This window comes from Vulpes lagopus, chromosome 12 (assembly GCF_018345385.1).
Source record: "Vulpes lagopus strain Blue_001 chromosome 12, ASM1834538v1, whole genome shotgun sequence".
NCBI lineage: Eukaryota > Metazoa > Chordata > Mammalia > Carnivora > Canidae > Vulpes > Vulpes lagopus.
Genome location: NC_054835.1, coordinates 35,658,559 through 35,678,937, shown reverse-complemented (window position 1 = coordinate 35,678,937; position 20,379 = coordinate 35,658,559). Strand labels below are relative to the sequence as shown.

General features: G+C 50.1%; 1 protein-coding gene across 1 annotated transcript in view; it reads right to left on the bottom strand.

Annotated features, from left to right (window-relative positions):
• Positions 1 to 586: 586 nt before the first annotated feature.
• The window catches only part of FAM117A (family with sequence similarity 117 member A), a 43,178-nt gene continuing 23,385 nt past the window's right edge, over positions 587 to 20,379 (bottom strand). Inside the window, exons 2-8 of the mRNA XM_041725584.1 lie at positions 18,265 to 18,434; positions 10,079 to 10,174; positions 8,284 to 8,394; positions 7,677 to 7,811; positions 6,389 to 6,590; positions 4,855 to 5,005; positions 587 to 1,820 (exon numbers count right to left, since the gene is read on the bottom strand). Coding sequence (XP_041581518.1) covers positions 1,520 to 1,820; positions 4,855 to 5,005; positions 6,389 to 6,590; positions 7,677 to 7,811; positions 8,284 to 8,394; positions 10,079 to 10,174; positions 18,265 to 18,434 — 1,166 coding nt within the window. The 3' untranslated portion in view covers positions 587 to 1,519. The remainder of the gene's footprint in view (positions 1,821 to 4,854; positions 5,006 to 6,388; positions 6,591 to 7,676; positions 7,812 to 8,283; positions 8,395 to 10,078; positions 10,175 to 18,264; positions 18,435 to 20,379) is intronic.

The window sequence follows — 20,379 nt, the reverse complement described above, 5'->3', positions numbered from 1 at the left end:
CTCTGCCTGTGTCTGTGTCTCTGCCTTTCGCTCTCTGTGTGTCTCTCATGAATAAATAAAATCTTAAAAAATAAAATTAAAAAAAAAAAAGCTGAGAGGCTGCAAACCCCTCTGTGCTATGGGTACTCATGAGATAGAATACTCCAGAAGAGCTAAAGCTTCCCTAAACCTGTGCCAAGAGATGCAACCCAACCACCATTCCCTGGTTTGTTCCCCTTGCCAGTGCAAGGAGCACCCACAATGTCAGACTTGGTCACCCTCACTTCCTCTCTCAAAACCATTCTCCCTAGGGAGCTTTGCCAGACTCACCCAGAATAAGTGACTTCCCCACTGACTCCTTCACCCCACCTCCACCATGCTATTCATTCTGGACAGCCTCTCCATGGACCTACTGCTCAGATGTCCATCTAAAGAATCCAAGCCTCGTGACCTGAGGACAGAAACTCTGGGCATCCATACAACACCCACATCCACATCATTATGTGTTAAGACAAGGATGAAGCGATCAATATAATAACCCTCAATCTCCATCCCATTCTCCGCCCCCCCCCCCCCCAAAAAAAAACCATTTAACAGAACCTCAAGCTGCTGGGAATATTTATTTATTTGGTCTATTAACACCAAGATCTGCAAAAAACAACTTCTAAACACAGGATAAGAAAACTTGAACATTAACATTCTTCTTCAATTTTGTGTAAGCTCTGCAGTACGGAAAATATACAAACTTCAAATAGCTGCAAAAATAGTGTCTTTGGGAGAAAATAGAGTTTCTACATCGATACAAGAAAAATAGGCATTTTTCTAATCCAACCCAGTCCTGGGGCAGGTGGAGGGTGTAGAGTCGCCGCTTGCCACCTAGAGGAATGCCAGCTCTCCTTCTCCCCCACCACCCACCAGGGGCTGGGCAAGCTGGGTTGCTGCTTAAGACAATCTTAGGGTGAAAGCGAGATGAAAATGCCACTTGGGAAAACGCTTGGTTCCCCCCTCTGCCAGCAGCTGGATTGGTCAAGTGTTATGGCCCTTTAGGGCTGCTTTGGTCAGCTCCTCCAATCAGAGGGAGGCATGGGGATGGGGGCCGGGAGGACGGGGGTATCTATCTTCGGGTCTCCTCTTCCATGTCTGTGGAGGAGAGGGAAGGAAATCTGTTGTGTCCCCTCTCCTTTGATCATGGCCAGCTTGTTCCATGACAAGGTCAAGGGGCCCAGATATAGTCCTTTGGACTCATACCCAGAGGTGGGGGACCCAAGACCTTCTGGGTGAATTTTCCACCAAGTGAGAGAGGCGGCAAGAACACAGGTGTGACTTGTGAGTTGCCCAGCTGCTAGTGGAGAAGGCAGGTCCCCTCACATCTGGAGGGGCCGGTGTCCATCAGAAAGAGGACCCGGGGCTTTGACACAATAAATGAAAGTGCTCGAAGGCCGAGAGGGAAGGGCTCCTTTGTCCCCAACCTCAGGGGAGCTGGGGAGGGGCCTGCCACCAAGGCACTGGTCTCCATGGTGAAGTGGTAGGGTTGGGGCCCTCAGACCACCAGGGAACTCTGGAAGAGCACGGGCTCTTCTGATGGCGGAGTGCGCTGCCATGGCTCAAACGGCAGCGAGGAGGCTTTGGAGGCCTCTGGATCCTTCCGAGGCGGTGGCCTGGGGCTGGGGGGCGGCAGGGGGGACCCCGGGCTTGAGGGGCAGTTACGGAAAATGAAGCCCATGCTGGGGAAGAGAGGCTTCATCAAGCTGACGGGGCAGAAGGCCGAGCCGGTCGGGTTGAAATGGACTTTGTTCTTGTCAGGACAGGAAGTCAGGAAGGCCAGGTCAGGGCCTGGGGACCTGGAGAATGGTGAGAGAAAAACAGACACACACACACACGTAGAGAAAGAGCCAGTGAGAAGGGATGGGAGACATCACGGCATCAGGGGACAAAGGAGCTGGGTCTCTGTTCGAACAGGATGGTGACTCTACCAAAAAAAAATGACAGGTGACTGAGCCTTGACCAGCCTTTAGGCCTCCAGCAACCCATTTATTCGGAATATGGCTAAACAACAGGAAATCTACTTCAGCTAGAAACAGGAGGACCTGAAGGTAGGCAGAAAGGAAGATTCCTGACAATGTGACTTTTAAAAGAGGAGCCAAAGGATCTTTTAATTGGAGGTATGTCATCAGTAAACAGTGTTTGGGGGGCAGACAGCTTGCCTAGAAACAGAGACCAGGCAACATTATTTTCTAAGACTTTGTGTAGCCTAAAGCAGGGTTTCTCAATATCAACCCTATTGACATCTTGAGCTGGATGATTCTTGGTTGTGGGGAGCTGTCCTGTGCATCGTAGGATGCTTAAGAGCATCCCTGGTCCCCTACACACTAGAAGCCAGGAGCACCTGTGCACCCTGGATGTTGTAACAACCAAAAAAGTTTCCTAATATTGCCAAATGCCCCCGGCGGGGGGTGTTTCCCCCATTAAAATCTACCAACTTCAGGAGTCTCATTCACACCTTTGAAAGGTGTGACTTTTCAAAGGCCTTGCTGAGACACAAGGGTAACAACCATTGGGAGAAGGCAGGCAGACCTTATTAGGAGGTCTGGGCTCTAACTCACACTGTGGTCTCAACCCACCTGCCTTACCTTTCATGTGGAAAGAACCATCCCCACCCTTCTGATCATGTGGAAGAAATGGAAGAATAAAAGGAGTGACGTCAGGTAGAGTAAGGGATCCTTATGATAAAGAAGATTCGGCCATGCTTTGAGGGGGAAGCAGCTGAGAAGCTGCTGGTTGTGAGGGTTGCGGGAAGAAGGCAAATGTGTGGTACGATGGTGAAGCTCTGTTGCCAGCAGATCCCTTGACTGCCTTCCTCTTTACTATATAGACAGAAAGATTAACTTAGCATATAGTACGGTAAATTGATGACCACTTTAATTATAGAATTCTAAAAAAATTTCAAACCCAGGAAGATGAGCGAGACACAAGGAGGGCAGGGGTGAGCAGAGAGCGATAGGTGAAGAAGAGGTGAAGATCCATGTGCTGGGTGTATTTGGGAAGGCCTGGGCAGCAGGATCTCACCTGACCAAGAAAGCTTTACGAGAATCCCACCTTATGGACAGTGGAAAATGGGCAGGAGAGGGGACTGCTCTCAGTGTGTGCATGCACACATGGGGAAGGTTACCCAGGAAACCAAGCACCACTCTAAGGACATGGGGGCAAACGGCATGACCCTGAATGGCTTGATTCCCTGCCCTGGGAAATCCAGGCCATCTTATAAGATCAGCAGCTAGGAAAAGGAAACGTGACAGAGGAATTGCTAAACATAAGAACTTCTCAATGGGAAAGTTGATCCAGTGACGAGGCCCCAATGAGCTGAGAATTTCTCTCCCAGGGCATCTTAGAAAGCAATCGGTGAGTCAGCTCCCCCCCACCCTTTCTAAGGTTTATTTATTCATTTGAGACACAGTCAGAGCATGCATACACAAGCAGGGAGAGGGGCAGAGGGAGAGGGGGAGAGAGAAACTCAAGCAGACTCCCTGCTGAGTTCAAAGCCCGACACAGACCTGGATCCCACAACACTGAGATCATGACCTGAGTTGAAATCAAGAGTGGATGCTTTACCAACTGAGCCATCCAGGTGCCCCAAGAGTCACTACCTCTCTTAAAGGGTTAACACAGGGACAGGGAGCTAGAAGAGATGGCTTTAAGACCTCTGCTGGCACCATGAGTCTGTGGAAGAATCAGGACAGGCAATAGCCTAATTTCCACAAGCAATCCCAGGTTGCAGTTACTTGAATATAACATGGACTGGGGAAAGACACAAGAGCCCAGTCTGCTGAAGCTGCAGGAGCTGGTGTTTTGCCTCCATACCACCCCTGAGGAGCCAGGTTTCTTGGGAGAGCTATACCAGGCAAGAGCTAAGCTGGGAGCAAAAACCCCGGGGACCATGGTTCTCTCCATAACTCCCACTCTGGCTTCTAGCTGAACCCTCTGCCAGTACCACGGACTGTCCCCTCCCTCATCTGCAACGCGAACAGAGCTCTCAAGGCTCAAATCCTGTCTTAGCTGCAGCTCAGCTCACACACTATGACCAAATCTGAGATTTGGCCTGAATCTGCCTGAGAATCTGCCTGAGAATCTGTCTCGCTGACTACCAAGCTGGTGGGGGGAAGGAAGTGAGCTCTTTGGGCACCTGTTACAGGGGGCCGGGTGGGCATTTGGGAAGGTTCAGCCCTCGATTCTCTCTGCTCGTGGGAGGGGGGTGTGGTAAAGAGATCAATCATCATCAGAATGGCTTCTGAATTGTCCTATCTGCTTTGGGGATATTCCATAGTCCTTTCTTGTAAGGACTAGAAATTTAGGTCTGGGAGTTGATGACACTTGAACCACTGCAGGCATGGGGTAAAGACTTGACTCAGAAGCAATGAGGAAGCTGTGTTTGGTGCCCCCACCACTCTAGTGGGGACACTTCCCATCTCTGCTAGTATATTCTCTCTCTCTCTCTCTCTCTCTCTCTCTCTCTCCGACTACTGTCTAGCACACTCACACCTTACCCAGGGATAGAAAAAAATTGAAGAAACAAAGGGTTCGAGTTTCAGATCTCTTTCCTTTCCAGCTCCTGCAGCACTTGTGGCTGGCATGTGGGCAGAGAGCAGGTTTCCATAGAGATCATGATAAGCAAAGATTGAAGGGCTCAGAGTAGGTAATGTCAACAAGTTTGATCATGGAAAAAGTGCAATCCAGATCTCTGAAGTTGACAACGGCCCCAGGCCGAGAGAGTCCAGGACCGAAGAAGGGCAGTTCAGAGGACAGCCCAGGGCTCATCCTGATCCCTGCCCCTGCCCCCACCCTCCGCCCCGTCCCATCCGCGGAAAGTACAGTACTCACGTGGCCTCTTCGAACACGCGCACTCTCTCACAGCCTTCTGGGGGCTCCCGCTTGAACACGTAGCTGTGATTGGGCCGAGGAGAGGCGGCAAAGGCAAGGACTGGAGATGGGCTGCTGTCCTCCAGGCAGGTTGGGCGGCCTGGAGAGGAGGCTGCAAACAGAGCAAGGCAGAGGCCAGTGGAGCTGACCCGCTTTCCTGGGCTCAGGCTTCAGTGTAAAGGGGCGAGACCGGGACATGCAGTGAGAGGGCTGGTGGCACTTATGCTAAGTCAGGTTGTTTGTCCACGCTCTACCTTAAAATATCTTTGAGGCAGCTTACAAAAATCCGTATCTTGTGCAGGATAACAAAATATAGTTGAGGGGCACCTGGCTGGCTCAGTCGGTTGGGCATCTGACTCTTGGTTTCGGCTCAGGTCATGGTCTCAAGGTCGTGAGATTGAGCCCTGCATCAGGCTCCATGCTAAGTGGGGAGTCTGCTTAAGACTCTCTCTCCTTCTGCCCCTCTCCCCCTATGCCCACTCTCTATCTCTCAAATAAATAAGTAAATGTTTTTTTTAAATACAGTTAAATTGGTGGGAAAATCAGGTCTAACAGCAATGCTATATTCCCAGGAGGAAGACTGCAATCGGGATTCTAAGTCTGACTTACAGAAATCCTAACTTCTGTCTCCCTGCTTTCTTCCAAACCCTTCCTGCACCACCCTGCTCTGCCAGCATACCACAGCCTCATCCTCTCCACAGTCTTAAAAAAAGCTATCCCTTCTTCCAGGAAGAGCTCTTGTACTGACTCAGAGAAGCAGTCTTTACTCAATCCCACTTGTGGGAGAAAATCGCTCTCCCTTTCCACACAGCAAATGTACTTTGCCTAGGCTGCAAATATTGACTTTATCTGTATTTATCTCACATTTATTCCTTATTACTCTATGCTCTGTTTGCCTCTGTGTATTGTGAGATCATGCCCTTGACCAGCCTACCTCACAGGGCTCTATGAGAATCCAATTCGGTGAGGCAGGCCACAGTGCTTTAGGACAGGAGGATCATTATTGTGGGGAGGAAGGGCTTGGGTCTCGTCCTCCTGTAAAGGAGCCAGGCACAGGACTAGGTAGAAATTTTGGAGTCGGAAAGCTTGGGTTTCAATCCGAGTCAAACAGTGTGACCCTGGGGCAAGAGGCCACATTCGCTTATTTTGTATCTTTCACAACCACCTTGAGACCTGTTGCTGGTAATGTGTGCAGTGGACACCTGGACAGACCCACGGGCTTTCTACTCAGCATGCTGAACCTTAGCCAAAGCAGGAGGGTGAGAGGCACTGCTTGGGTCACAGTAAGAACAGAAGTGTAGGCACAGAGACTTTATGTAAGTTATAAATCAGAATCTATGCAAAAGATCATTGCTACTACTGGCATCACATATAGAATAAAGATGACCCATGAAGATATTTCAGTTGGTTAGGCAAGGAGGGCTCCCAAGCTTGAAATTGATTAGAGGTGGAAAGGGTGGGAGGGCCCCCTGCTGCCCCAGCCCCCTCAGCTTACCTTTGTCATTGGGGATGAATGCCAACTCCTCGACTGCACCCCGGTGTTCCTCACGGCTGGCCTGGCCTGAAGGCTGGGGGGATGCCAGGGGCACGGAGGGAGAGCTGGCAAGGTTGCCAAGCTCCAGCAGGAGGAGGGGGTGGTCACAGCTGCCACTCTGAGGGGGAGCTGGGGCACGGTGGCCATCAGGAACATCAAGGATCTGCCAGGAAAGAGGGTGGGGAAGGATTCTCAGGCCCTTCTCTTCAGGCCAGCAGAGCACCAGTGACCCTTAAGCTCCTCCCCTTGCTGTTCTTCTGGCCTCTATCCCTAACACACAGCAGTAACTGGACCTGGCTTTCTCAAGTCACTGATTTAAGGGAAAGCCCTCCCTATTTCTCTCCTAGCATTTGCAACCCAATCTGAAATTGCATGTTTATTTGTCTTGCTTCATCAAGGTGATGCCAACAGCAGGCTGTGGGCCAAGAGAACAGGGACCTTCTCCAGGAACCTGTGGGAAGCACAATAGGGGTCAAACCCCCAGGACGCTAACCACGTAAGCCCCTGTAGGACAGGTGTGCCCATCATCATCACGTGTGAAATACCCCCTCCCTGCTTCTTAACCATCAATGCTACTTGTACCTGCAGCTCACCTGTGTGGATATCTGGGTGGGTATAAAATCCTACATATACGTAAATTAAAAATCAACTAGCAAGTAACTCATAAACTAAGGAGTGTGCCCATTAGAATTATATAAATACTGTCCAACTGGCATTCTCCGATTATACTGTGTCAGTATAAAAATGTGCCTGAGACTGCAGAAAACATAGCAAATAATTGTGCCTGGTAGGGGGTGGCTAGGGGTTGGGGGAGGATGCACAGGGGCAACTGGGCATGAAGAATAAATGCAGGTCACTAGGTGGACATGGGGGAGAAGTGGTGACACTGACAACTGAGGCCAGTGAGGGCAATGGGGATGAGGACACAGGGAGCAGGGAGCCATTGCCTTGGCAGAAGAGTGATGCGAAGCCCCTTCCTTCTAGCTGGGGAACCTTCCCTCCACCCAGCATGGCTCCCTCTCTTTCCACTCAGCACCACAAAAGCGTGTCCCCGGCCCCACTGCTGGCTCTGCTGGCCTGGTGGCTGAGTCCATGTGAATCTAACAAACTCGATCTGTGTTCCTCATGCAGGCTGGGGTCTGCCCTGTACCAAGGACATGGCTGCAGCGTGGAGCCCCCAGAAAGCAAGAGTCCCACTGGCCCGCACCCCGACTCTGCTGTTACACAGTGAGAGCACGCCCCCACTCACCCGCAACAGCTCCTCGTCACCCTGCTCCTTCACAAACACCTCCTCCAGCTCTTGGTTAAGCCCTTCCAGGCTCCGGTGCAGGCAGGGGCTGAGCCGCAGGACAGGTGACCCTGAGGGAAAGCTGGGAGGGGACGCCTGAGGAGGAGGCAGATGCAGCGATCACAGACCCCCCCCACCTCCCCAAAGCCCCATCCAGTGACTAGTTCTGAACAGGGAGTCATGTCCCGTCTATACAGCAGAACCAAGCGAGTAAAGGGGGATCTGGGGACAGAGACAGACTGCAATGGGAAAGCTCAGTGGGCTTTTCTCTGGAAGTCAGCACTTTGAGAGGTCCTGAGGGGCTTTTAGAGTCTGCAGGCTCATGGCCACTCAATCGGAGAGGGGTGCGGGGGTTGAGGGGAGAGCCATTTGCGAGGACAAGGAGCCCTTCCAGCCTCACCCAGCAAGCCTGAGGTTGCGCCCAAGCCACCTGGGCAGCCATGGGGCCACAGGGTGTGCAGCGTGGCCAGCTCAGTCAGCAGCAGGAAGCCCCGAGAGAACCTGCCCACACGAGGACCACCACCAGTGACTACAAGGGGAGCGGCCTGGGGAGGGGGCAGAAACATACCCTCAGTGCTCCGCGTACCGCATGGTCCCCTTGGAGTGGGGAGCCCCGCTCCTTCTCTTTCCCACTGCGGCTCAGCTTTGTCCTCTGCAGTTGTTGCTTCAACTTGGTAATCTAGCAGCCCAGAGATCGGGTGGGGGTGGGGGTAGGGAGAAAGAGGGAGAAGCAGGTGAAGCAAAGCTAAAGGGCACAGGATCCCTCCTCCCAGGCGTGGCTCCTGCCCGAGGCCCATGAAAATGCATAAAAGGAAGATGGAAAATTTCTCAGGAAACCTTGGTGAATTCAGAACTGATGATACGTTCATCGGGCAAGCTGGAGACCTTACTAACTAGATATGTGGTGTCTCTGAATGATCATGTAGTTCATAGATCAGTTGGAAAAATGAATCAGATGGATCAGTTTCCAAAAACTTCAAAATATGCAATGCTGAACCCATTTTTGTCTTTCACGGATTCCAAAGTCGTGGACTACTACTCTATTAATAGAAATAGGAAATGATGTTTTTGAATTCACTCTTCAAAGTATATTCACAGCTATCTCAAAGGCCCTGGAACCAGGAAGGATGGAAGGATCCCCCCGCCCCACCACCATTTTAAAGTAGACTGAGCTGAGCAAGGAGCAGACTCTCAAGGAGGAATATCAGATTTTGTCCTGACTTCCAGATCTTGTAACAATTATGTATTATAATCAATAGGCTGGGCTATTATCCCTGTCACATCTATAATTCTGCACCTACTTGTCCTCAGCTGGCAAATGCTCAGGAGATGCAGATCTATTTAAATATGGGCCCAGGGGCGCCTGGGTGGCTCAGCTGGGCAAGCGACTGCCTTTGGCTCAGGTCATGATCTCAGGTCCTGGGATGGAGTCCCATGTTGGGCTCCCTGCTTGGCAGGAAGTCTGCTTTTCCCTCTGCCTCTGCTCCTTGCTTGTGCACTCTCCCTCCCTCCCTCCCTCTCTCTCTCTCTAATAAATAAAATCCTTAAAAAATAAACATGGGCCCAAATTAAATAGGACTTCAGAGAATAGATTTGCTGCCAATAGCCATACAAGTTATGACCATTGCCAAGAAGAAAGTGTTTCTAGATTTGCTATCAGGCACCATTCACACCAGGATTCCACATTTAGTATAAATAACCTGCTTACTCTGATATACCAACGTTACATACTTCATATTTTCCACTAGTTTTTAATTTGTAGAGCATTCCTTTCTCATTTTCACTCTGTTCTTGCAACCAAGATGGGCTTGAGATGACTTCCAGCGAGTCGGCCCTCAGGGGCTGCCACCTGGCCCGGGAATCCCAGTCTGTGCTTCTCTTTACTCTACCTTAGTGACTAGAGTCCTCCTGAGAGAGGGGAAGGGCCAGGGAAAAGCATTTGCGAACCCACAACTATTTTTCCCTTCTTTTAAAAACAAGGCTGTTTGCGTAGTTAAGTAGGATGTGAGGTTGGGGGCTTTCGGTTCTAGAAACTCACGATCTTTCTCCAGCATTGGGATGGCTTATCTGGATAGAACCTCAAAGTAAAGCGAGAACAGTGGTGGCTCCCACTCTGCACTTGGCTGCGGAGGGCACCAGCAGTCACTGGCAAAGCCCCTACCTGCCGGCAGAAGGGCCTGGACTCCTAAGTCCAGCCACCAGGACGCTGATAGGCAGCTTCAAAGGAACCATCTCACTAGGAAAAGGCTAGATCCAGGCAAGTGAGATCGGAGATGTGAGGCCACTCTGGAGCAGACGCATCCATGGTGCTGCGTGTGGACAGGAGGCAGCTACCATGGCCAGGGAATCAAAGGAGCAGTTACCTCTTTTCGGTGGTCTGTGCTGCCCCAGGATGCTGATCGCTTGTGTGTACAGGAGCTGGCCCGGTCACCTTCAAGCTCTTGCCAGGACAGGGGGGTCTGCAGGGAGAGAAACCCCGTGAGACAGAGTGGCTTCCCAGTCGGGCTCTGGGGAAGCAGCCACTTCCAGACAGAAGTGGTGGCTCTTTGAAGCCTTCTCTGTCGTCTTGTCATCTGCCTCCTAAACACTGCCCACCTCTTTTATCCTTTGAGGCTTCTCCACCTGCAGGATCCACGTCCTCCAGGAAGCCTTCCCTGATGAGCCAACAAGGCTAACTTGCTCTTTGACTGTCTTATGACTTTTGCATATGGATTAGGGCCCCAGCTATTCCAGGTGCCCCACCATTGGGCAAGTTCTACCCCCCACTCCCCATCTTTCCCAACCAGCTCCAAAAGAACACAGGCTCAGGGAACCACTGGCATCCTCGATTCTTGGACCCTTTATGGGTCCAGCACAGGTTCAGGTTCCTGGGAGCGTAATGAAAAACAAGTTACTAGACAGGATTCCATTTAGCAATCATTACTTGGTAAAACAGGAAAAATGTCAGTAGAGGTCCCCCGTCCTCCATCTTCAACCGAAGCAGGAGACTTCCATGTAGTGCCGGGTCTCGAGCTCCTTTTCACGATTTTTCCCTGCACACAGAGTGAATGTTGGGCGCCCCAAAGTCCTCCTGAATATGCACAGGAGGGTACATTCTCAGCAAGGAGGAAGCCAGAATCCTGAACTCAGCCCTGACCCTTACCCTGACCCCTCTCAGGTTTATCACAGCTCCTTCTCCTGAGCCCTGTGCTGCCCTTCCTGAGAACAGACCTCTCAGATTGGCCACGTCCCACCCCACCGCCCACCCACCAGCTGCATCAAAGGCCAAGGACCCAAGAATGAGGCAGGGGGAGGTGTAACCCACTTCCTGTGCCCCAACCTGAGGGAGGAAACTGTTGGCTTAAAAAGCATGAGGCAGAGGACAACTAGATCACTTCCCACCACCAACACCCCTACTTCTATTCCAAGGGAGGGGCCCAAGGGGGAATGCTCCAGAGGAACCAGCTCTAACTTCTTTGCATGAGCTGCCAAACCACGAGGGCCTGGGAACCGTCTCCTCCAACAGATCTGCTGACCTCCCCCGAGAGGTTGTTGCAAACAGAAAAGGGGGAGGCTAGAGGGGGGAAAAAACCCAACCACTCACCACCCAACAGCTGTGAAGAAGAGCCTCGGGGTGGGAGGCAGACTGCCCCGTGTGACAGCTGTATGGAGGGGCCACAGGGGGCTGAGTCTCCCTGGCTCTCCCTTCTCCCAGCTGCTGAACCAGGACCTTTCTCGGACCATGCGACACAACCAGGGTGAGACAGCTGCCCCACCTTCCTTCCCCTATGCTAGCCCCGCAGGGAAGACCAGCCAGGGCTCTGGCCTCCACACCCCTCCTCCTTCAGGAAGAGGGCTGCAGCCCAAGCCCTCAAGGTAAAGCTGCCTGTGACAGTAGACGGCAGCCAAGCAGCTAGTCTACTTCCAAATGCCCGCGTCTCCCCCAAACTGGGGTTTTGGCAGACAGAGCCTCAGGGGAACGCTGCACATACTACAGAGTGAGGAGGAGGTCCCCCCTCCCAGAGCCTCCTCAGCCCAGCAGACCCACAAACATGCCTCCCCTCCCAAGGCTCCACAGCCAACCCTACAGATCTCCAGCTCTGCTCAGCAAACCTGAGGGCCACACAAGCCTGCTGTCCCTGGAAGGTGGCAGAGGCCACAGAGGAGAGATGGCACAGGCCTAGGTGGCGATGCCCATTTCCCTTCCACCGGGAAGGTACTGCACTCACAACAGCCCCATCCAGGCTGCCAACAGTTCTACTAACATCTCTTACAGAATCTTTAACTACCTCCTTCCTTCCGAAATGCGTGAGGGGGTGGAAGGAGAAATGGGGGCTGGCACTGGAGTTTAGAAAAGATGTGAAAATTCCTGCCAAACTGGGATCATTTCTCTTGGTCCGTTTTACTCCACTGCTCTCTGCTCACCCACATCTTCCAGCAACTGCTGCTGCCTCGGTGTAAACTATGTTGCTAAGGCCATCACTTTGCCTCAACACCCAGCAACTCCCTGGTCAGGGATATTGCCATCTTACCTTCCATTCCATGGGCCCTCTGTACTGGGCACTCATCCCACCCAGGCAAACCTAGCTCTGCCTCCTTTCTCCCCTTACCCTGGACCTCCAAGCCTGGCCTCTCCAACTAAGAGGGCCTGCCCTACCAACTCTTCCCAGCCTTCCCCTCAGCGAGCCCTCCTAACTTGTCTACTCCGTACTGACTGCTCCTTTGCTCCACGTCTCCCCTGTACAGATGGGCTCAGAGTATATATCATCCACACACTCAACATATAGTTACTGAATGCATACTGCGTGTCAGGTACCGTTCCAGGTGCGGGGGACACAGCAATTCACAAAACAACAAAAATCCTTGTACCCTTTGAGTTTATGTTCTAGTTGGGGACATAGTTTAAACAGTCATAAGTACTAAGAGAAAAACACAGCAATGAGAGAAGATAGGAACGTGGAGAGGGAGAACATGATATTAAATGTCAAGGATATCCTCAATGAAAAAGTAACATCTGAAGGAAAATGTGAAGAGGATGTGGGTGTGAGCCACACAGATATCTGAGGTGAGAGTGATTTAGATGAAGGGAACAGCAAGTGCAAAGGCCCTGAGGCAGGAGCAAGCTTGGTTTGAGAATGATACGGAGGCCAGTGTGGCTGGAGCAGAGCGACCGAAAGGCAAAGCAGTAGAAGATGAGGTCAAGTAGGTGTGACAGCCTGAAAAATGGCCCTCAGAGATACCAGGTCCCAATCCCTGAAACCAATTACTTCCTATGGTAAAGTTTTTACAGATGTGTTTAAGTTACAGATCTTGAGATGGGAATATTATCCTGGGTTATTCAAATAAAATGGGCCATTACAAGTGTCCTTATAAGAGAGACAAAGGGCAATTAGACACACATGGAGAAAGATAAGGTGATGTGACCACAAAGGCAGACACTGGAGTGATGTGGCTGCAAGCCAAGGGACACTGGCAGCCACAGAAGCTGGAAGATGCAAGGAATGGATCTCCCAGAGAGCCTCCAGAGCATGCAGGCCTGCCAACACCTTGATCCTGGCTCAGTGAAATAGAATTCGACTTCTGGCCTCCAGAACTGTGAGAGAATAAAGTTTTGTTGTTTTAAGCCACTAAGTTTGAGGTAATCTGTTATAGCAGCCCTAGGAACCGAATACGGTAGGTCATCCTGTGTTTGAAGCCGTTTAAAGACGGGTTTTGAGTATCTGCACAAGTGTGGGCATTGGCCCCTCCCACTGACTTGGAGGTGTCAAGATTGGGGACCAGGCCCTGCTGCTTAGTTCCAGCACATCTGGGTAGACAGGCCACTTCTCTGGGTCTCATCACAGAGGTCTGGGCCAAGGTCACCCTGGGGCACAGAAAAGTCACAGCTAAGGAAGGTCACCCTTCAAAGAGTGCCCCTTTCTGGCACAAGGGTCAAACCATGCTGCAGGCCTACAATGGAAGGAATCATTCCAGATGAAGCAGAGTGGAGCTTGAGCTCAGAGGACCAAAACATCATTGTTTGTCAAAGGGATTCATGCACTGGAACAGATTTATTTTAACACTCTGGCCCAAGGGGAGCAGCTGAGGGAGAAGCAGGGCCACTTTTTAGCCATGAGTGACATCAGCCAACTGTGTAGATGATGCTTGGATTATATAAAACTGCATGTGGGTCCAACTAAGGAAGCCTTGCCTGGGCTTCTGAGTAACCAGAGCAACATGTGGAAGGATAACTGGGGATGGGGGTGGAGGGCAGCTTTCCAAAGAACAGCCTGATAGGACAAGGCAAGGATGGGATGGAGCTGGAAACCCTCTGAATTGGAACCTGTTTCTCTGACACCACCTCAACTCAGTTTCTACCTGGATTCCAAGGCAGGAGTCCCAGCTGTGCCGTCTCCAGGGAACTTGGCAGAGCCAGCTGGGCCCTGGGAGCATAAGCCCATATATCTAAGAGGGGACAGAGAACAGTGTGGTGCCTGGCCTGGTAGAGATGCTCAGTAACTATGCATTGAAGTGAAATTCGGCAGGGAATCAGCCCCCTGGGGACTCTGGTGAAACACAGGCAGGAAAAGGCTCTTTGAGGGTGGTCTGCTGGCCCATGCCAAGAACTCTGGCTGCAGGTGGCCAAGGCCACACCATCCCTGGCCCTACAGTGACTACATAACCCTCAGATTTTCCATCATGGACCCATTTTCAAATATTCTGTGCTGCTGTCAAACCATATGCTGAACAACTGGTCCCGCTCGCCAGTTTGGAAAATAGGCGCCATGCCCAGGCCCCCACACCCACAAAGAAAGCCCGTGATGGGCAGACTGAATTGTGTGTCATTACCAAACACCGAGGCGCTGGCTTGGGAAAAAGAGTAATGAAAGGAAAGAAAACACAGTAGGGAAAAGTCATAGAAAGGGAAGTCTTCCCAAAGTATGCTGCCTCTGCCTCTGGCCTACAAGACACTCCCTGAGATTTGTTAAGGACTTAAGCTATTTTTCTCCTCCCACAGGCTAAATCAAGCCTAGAAGAAAAAAAAAAAAAAGGTCTATCATAGAGGCTTCCACTGCTCACCTGGAGCATGTAGAGGAAGCAGGGCTGGGATGAGCAGAACAGGGGGCCAGGCAGGGCAGGTGCCCCAGGACCCATCTGTCTAAAGGATGAGACCAACGGGGGAACTTTGCTCAAACAGTCATTCCAGCTGCGGTGAGACCACTTCTTCCCTCCAGGAGAACGCACAGAGATCCTAGTGCCTCACACAGCAAGAAGGGAGGCAGTGACCACAACCATGGGCATGTGCAGCCATTGCCCGCCCTGGCCCAGCCACTGGGAGTGTCAGCCCAGAGCACTTGGTGGCCAGCTCTGATTTACCAGCTGACCTGGGAAGACAGTAGTCCAGAGAGGGAAAAACATACTCAGATTAGTTTGGAGAATCCTGACAAAATCCTCTAAGACACAATGAACCTCCTCCATATGATGGTGATTGCATACAGGAACCTTGCCAGTCCTCCCTGGGTGGCCACTCTGTGCCCCACTCCCATTGTACCCAAGCTCTTCCTTGGGCTCACAAAGCTTATCTCTGGAAAACCTGGTCTGCTCTCCCCCATTGCTCTTCCTGGCTCAGAACATGCACGACTTCACAGAACCACCATTCCCCCCAAAAACCCATCTACCTCTCTTTCTCCCGTGCCCCCCATACTTGGGTAACCACCCTGCAAAGAAGATTCAAGAATGCAGTATGCTTGGCTATCTAAATAGGCAGGTACTCTGTGCTTGCTGCCCAGGTTCTTGTTTCCTCTAGGAGGTTCAGAGAGGCGAGCTGCTCAGCCGAACAGGGCTGCTGCCCTCACTACAAGGCATGTCCCTGGGAATGCCAGGACTGATGTGGTCTCCAGGCACACACACTTTAGCTGCTGGCTCTGGGGTGGGGGGCAAATCAGAGGGCAGAAGTGAGGGTCTGCCTGCCAGACACAGTAGAAGTGCTGGTGTGTCAGGAAGAGAAGAGGCAGACGGCAGCCGCAGGGCTCAGAGAAATAACGAAAAGGTGCTGGCAGCAATCTATTTTCTAACAACATTAAAGCTTTCAAGGGCTTTGGTAAATCCTGCGTCCCCACCTTCGCTCTACCCTGTCCAAGCTCCCTTTATCTCCCCAGGAAAAGCCCTCCCTCATTTCTAGTCCTTTCTGGGGATATGCCCATGCTCTGTAGAGAAGGAACACCAATTACTTCAGGAGATGTCAGGGGAGCCTCAGGTCTTTCTGGTGTAATGCCAGAGTTGAAGGACGTAGCTTGTGCCAGGCCAGGGGGGCTCGAGCAGGAATTTGAATGGAAACGCAAAATCTAGAAGCAGAGAGTTCCCAGCAGGCCAGGAATGAAAGATGGGCAAAGTGCATATTTTGGTTTGGATGCCTACGTTGATCAGAATTCTCTCACCTCTTGACTGCAGCCACAATATTGACAGGTTGCTAAGAGTTCCTCGAGGGCTGGAGCCCATCCCGGGAAAAGAGGAAAGCTGCACAGCATGGCCTTGCCAGACCCAAGGAGGCGCATCGCTGACCTCTGCCTTGCTGTGGCAAGAAGCCCAGACTTGTTATATAAAAGATCTGGCCTGCAGCTGGAGCCCAAGCAAAAACACATAGCCTAGAGCCTATGCCTCTAAATCCAGCCAGGGAACATCTGAGGCCAACCCCCCCTCGAGCTGACAAAGAGAACTCTCTCCAAGGAGTGGGGTAGAGGCTTCCTAGAAGGTTGGTGGCCGGAAGTGACAGAAACAGGGAGAGGTGGGAAGCCTGCACCTGGTAAAAGGGGTTGCACCCATGAGGTTGTACCCCGGAAGCAGCCTTGAGTCCTGTCCTCCTGGAAGTCCTCTTTGACTTGGTACATTATTGGAATTAAACACTTCTTTCCAAAGAGAAGGGGGCATGCACTCCAGGCCTGGGAGGGCAAAGCATAAGTCATCTTACTCAGCCTTTGCAAAGGATGCAGGGAACAGAAGCGCCTAGAGCTCCAAGGAGGCGGCCCCCGCTGTTCACCACTGGAGTGTGTCCTCCCTTCAAATTCTGTTTGTAGATCTAAAGAGGGCCACTGATCTTAGCTGCAGCAAATTCTTGTTGGTTCAAGGTGGGGCATTCCCGTGAGAATTCCTCTCCTCTAAACTGTGCCAAACATTTGGCCCCATCTCATCCCTTGGCTGTCTGTTCACTGGCCTTCATGGAACTGGCATCCAGACCTGTAGAGGCCAAATCTTGTTCTCATTTCCTTATTCTTCATTCCAACATGCCGAGAACAGTACTGGGCATTCAGACATTCACTAGCAACATTTGAAAATAGATCTTGTTAAGGAAAATAAATCAAAGAAAGGGACCAATGTGATGTGCACAGAAGAGGAGGTAGGGGGACAGAAGTGCACAAAACACTTTCACACTTGGCCATCACCCCACCTGTGAGCAAGCAGAGTGGCCACCTGCCCCTGGCTGGCAAAGGAAGAGCCAATGTGCCCAGGACCCCCCAGGATGGGGCCTGCTTCTGAGCTGGTGTTCTTCCTACCTCGTTTCCTCTTTCCTGAGAACAACTCATTTGTTCTGAAGTTGAACAGGAATGGGTTTAAATCTATCAAAATGGAAAATATTTGACTCTTAACAACTGCTAAGAACATTGAAGTTCTGAGTGAGACTAAGAAATATATTTGAATAGGAGCGCCTGGGTAGCTCAGTCAGTTGAGCACCAGACTCTTCATTTTGGCTCAAGTCATGATCTCTGGGTTGTGAGGTTGAGCCCCATGTCAGGCTCTGCGTTCAGCTCAGCTCTTTCCCCCACTACCCCCCCCCCCACCCTGTGCACACACTCTCACACTTTCTCTTTCAAATAAATAAATAAATCTTAAAAAAAAAAAAAAAGGAACAAATATCTTTGTATAATTTCACACGGAAGATAACTGCTTGCTCAGGTGAACACTATCTTATTCAAAAACCAACCAGTGGGCCAGGTGATCTGTGGAGATTCCGTCCAAGTTTAGGATTCTTACTGAGAAGACTGCCAGGAAAGAAAATACTGACAGACAAGTCCTGGGCTCCAAAGGACTCAAATGAGCCCACCAGACTCCCATGGGCTGCTGGCTAGGGCTCAAGTCTTCATTATCTGAGAGCTTTCCACTCCTACTGCTCCAGTGGGATCTCTCCTGGCTCGACACACTTTCTGGCCCCTTCTTCCAGTTGTCTGGGGAATGTGAACTTGGTTGAATGTTGGCCTGCTTAATTTTAGAAAGGTAAATCTCATTTTTGAAAACCTAGAATAGATTCCAAAGTCAACTCTTGCTTACCCACACACGAATACTCAAAGCCAGACTGGAAAGCCCAGATTGAGTTCTCTCTTCCACTAGCCAGGTGGAATGCAAACTCATTTTCACGTAAGTTTACAGAGAAAACCAAGCCAGTAAATATCAGATGCTGAAAAGCCACATGGCGAAGATGTACAGCCAAAACTCAGGACAGATCATTTCAGTGACTAAGAGTTGGTAAATAGACCAAAGGCCTCCTCAGCCAGCCCCGTCCCCCCATCCTTAACCCATTAGGAGAGCGCGTCATTACCTGGGTGGCCTTGTCATTGGTACAGCAGGTGAAGGCCCCATCGGCATCTCGTGGCCACTGGCCCAGAAGGTAGGAGCTGAGGATGGTGTCCAGGGAGAATGTACGTCGGACTTGGGGTGGCTGAGGCCTACACACTGACTTTTCTGGGGCCACGGAGCATGGGACGCTGGCTGGAAGAGAGCACAGCCCGCAAACCTTGACATCAGCATGGAGGAAGGAGACGTGGTAACAACCTTCTCTCTCCTAAGAAAGTCTCACCTGACAGCCACGTCTTCACTTGTATCCACCTCCCTCCTAAAAGATTACTCAAAGTGGCCCATAAAGCAGATATAGTCTGACCAGAGCTGTCCTGATTTAACCAGCTGGCCTTTATCACTGGAAACAATTTATATTATTTTACTTTGGACAAGGGATTATTTTATATATGCCTTCTTTTTCCTGTTCCTAATGGACTATGAGCCCTGAATTCCTAAGTCTCAGACTAGTTCCTGAGAACAGGACCGTTTCCCATCATTAATGAGGAAACTCTAAGTGGCAATCTTTTATCCCCTGGCCTGCCTCTCTCCGGCACCCACTGCAGGGCTCCTGCAGGGCTCCTAAGCACTGCGCAAATTCAACTCAATTAACTGAAGAACTCTTCATATTTCCTTCAAGACTGGTTAGCTCAGGGAACCTAGGTGACTGAGACAAAGAGAACAAAAGAACTCCTTTCAACCATCCGGGATAGAGGAATCCAGCTAAGGAAAATCAGTCTTTGGGTTCCCTCCTCTGTCTCTGACTCCTGGCTATACAGGACAAAAATAAAGCAATTATAAATCCATCCATTTAATTTTTACCTTGGTTAAAGCCTTTTTGGAAGAAGGTAAAAATCGAAACTGTTGATAAAATGTAAAGGTTCTGGAATCATCTGTAAGTTTCAATCATCCGGGTTGACCCTGTTTTCCATGGCCACATTCAAAACATTCTATCTTAAGATCTATAAAGGCTCTTTCCTTTAAACAGAGCAGAAACATTTTCACATCTGTAGTAATCCCTTGATAATTCATGTGTGCATTAAGCACAGTGAAAGGAGCTGGGGATCGTAGGTATAAATAAACTTGAAGAGTTTTATATTAAAAAGACACCAACAGGTTGGCAGTTTCTCAAAAAAGTTAAACATAAGATTACCATGCAAGCCAGCAGTTGCCCTGGTAGATAAATATACAAAAGAATTGAAAGCAGGGTCTTGAAGAGATATTTGCACACTCAGGTTCATAGCAGTGCTATTCACAACTGAAAAGTGGAAGCAACCAAATGTCTGTCAACAAATGAATGGATAAACCAAATGTGGTATATACATTGAGCAATGGCTCATTAGTCTCAAAAGGGGACGGAATTCTGATACATTCTACACAACTTCAAAACATTATGCTAAGTGAAATAAAGCAGACACAGAAGGACAAATAGTATATGATTCTACTTCTATGAAGCAAACTCATATGGACAGGAAGTAGAATAGAGGTTACCAGGGACTTAGGGGGTAAAGGGAATGGGGAGGTATTATTTATGGGCAGAGTTTCTGCTTGGCATAATGATAATATTCTGGAAATGGATGGTGGTGATGGTTGCACAATATTGTGAATGTATTTAATGCCACTGAATTTATGAACTTAAAATGGTTAAATGGTAAATCTTATGGTAAGCATCTACCATAATAGAAAAAGAAATGCTGGGAAGCCCGGGTGGCTCAGTGGTTTAGCGCCGCCTTTGGCCCAGGGCCTAATCCTGGAGACCCGGGATGGAGTCCCACATCGGGCTCCCTGCATGGAGCCTGCTTCTCCCTCTGCCTGTGTCTCTGCCTGTTTCTCTCTCTCTCTCTCTCTCTCTCTCTGTCTCATGAATAAATAAATTAAATCTTTTAAAAAAAAGAAAAAGAGATGCTAACCACACTATGTATATCCTCCAAGTCCATTTACGTACTTACACACATTTTGACATAGTTATAATCAATGTGAAATGTATATTATGTTCTGCTTTGTTCTATCCATTTCATAGACCCATTTCCAAGTCTCAACAATCTACACATTTGTTATTTCCAATAACTACATAACATTCCACTAGGTTGGTATAGTCGTT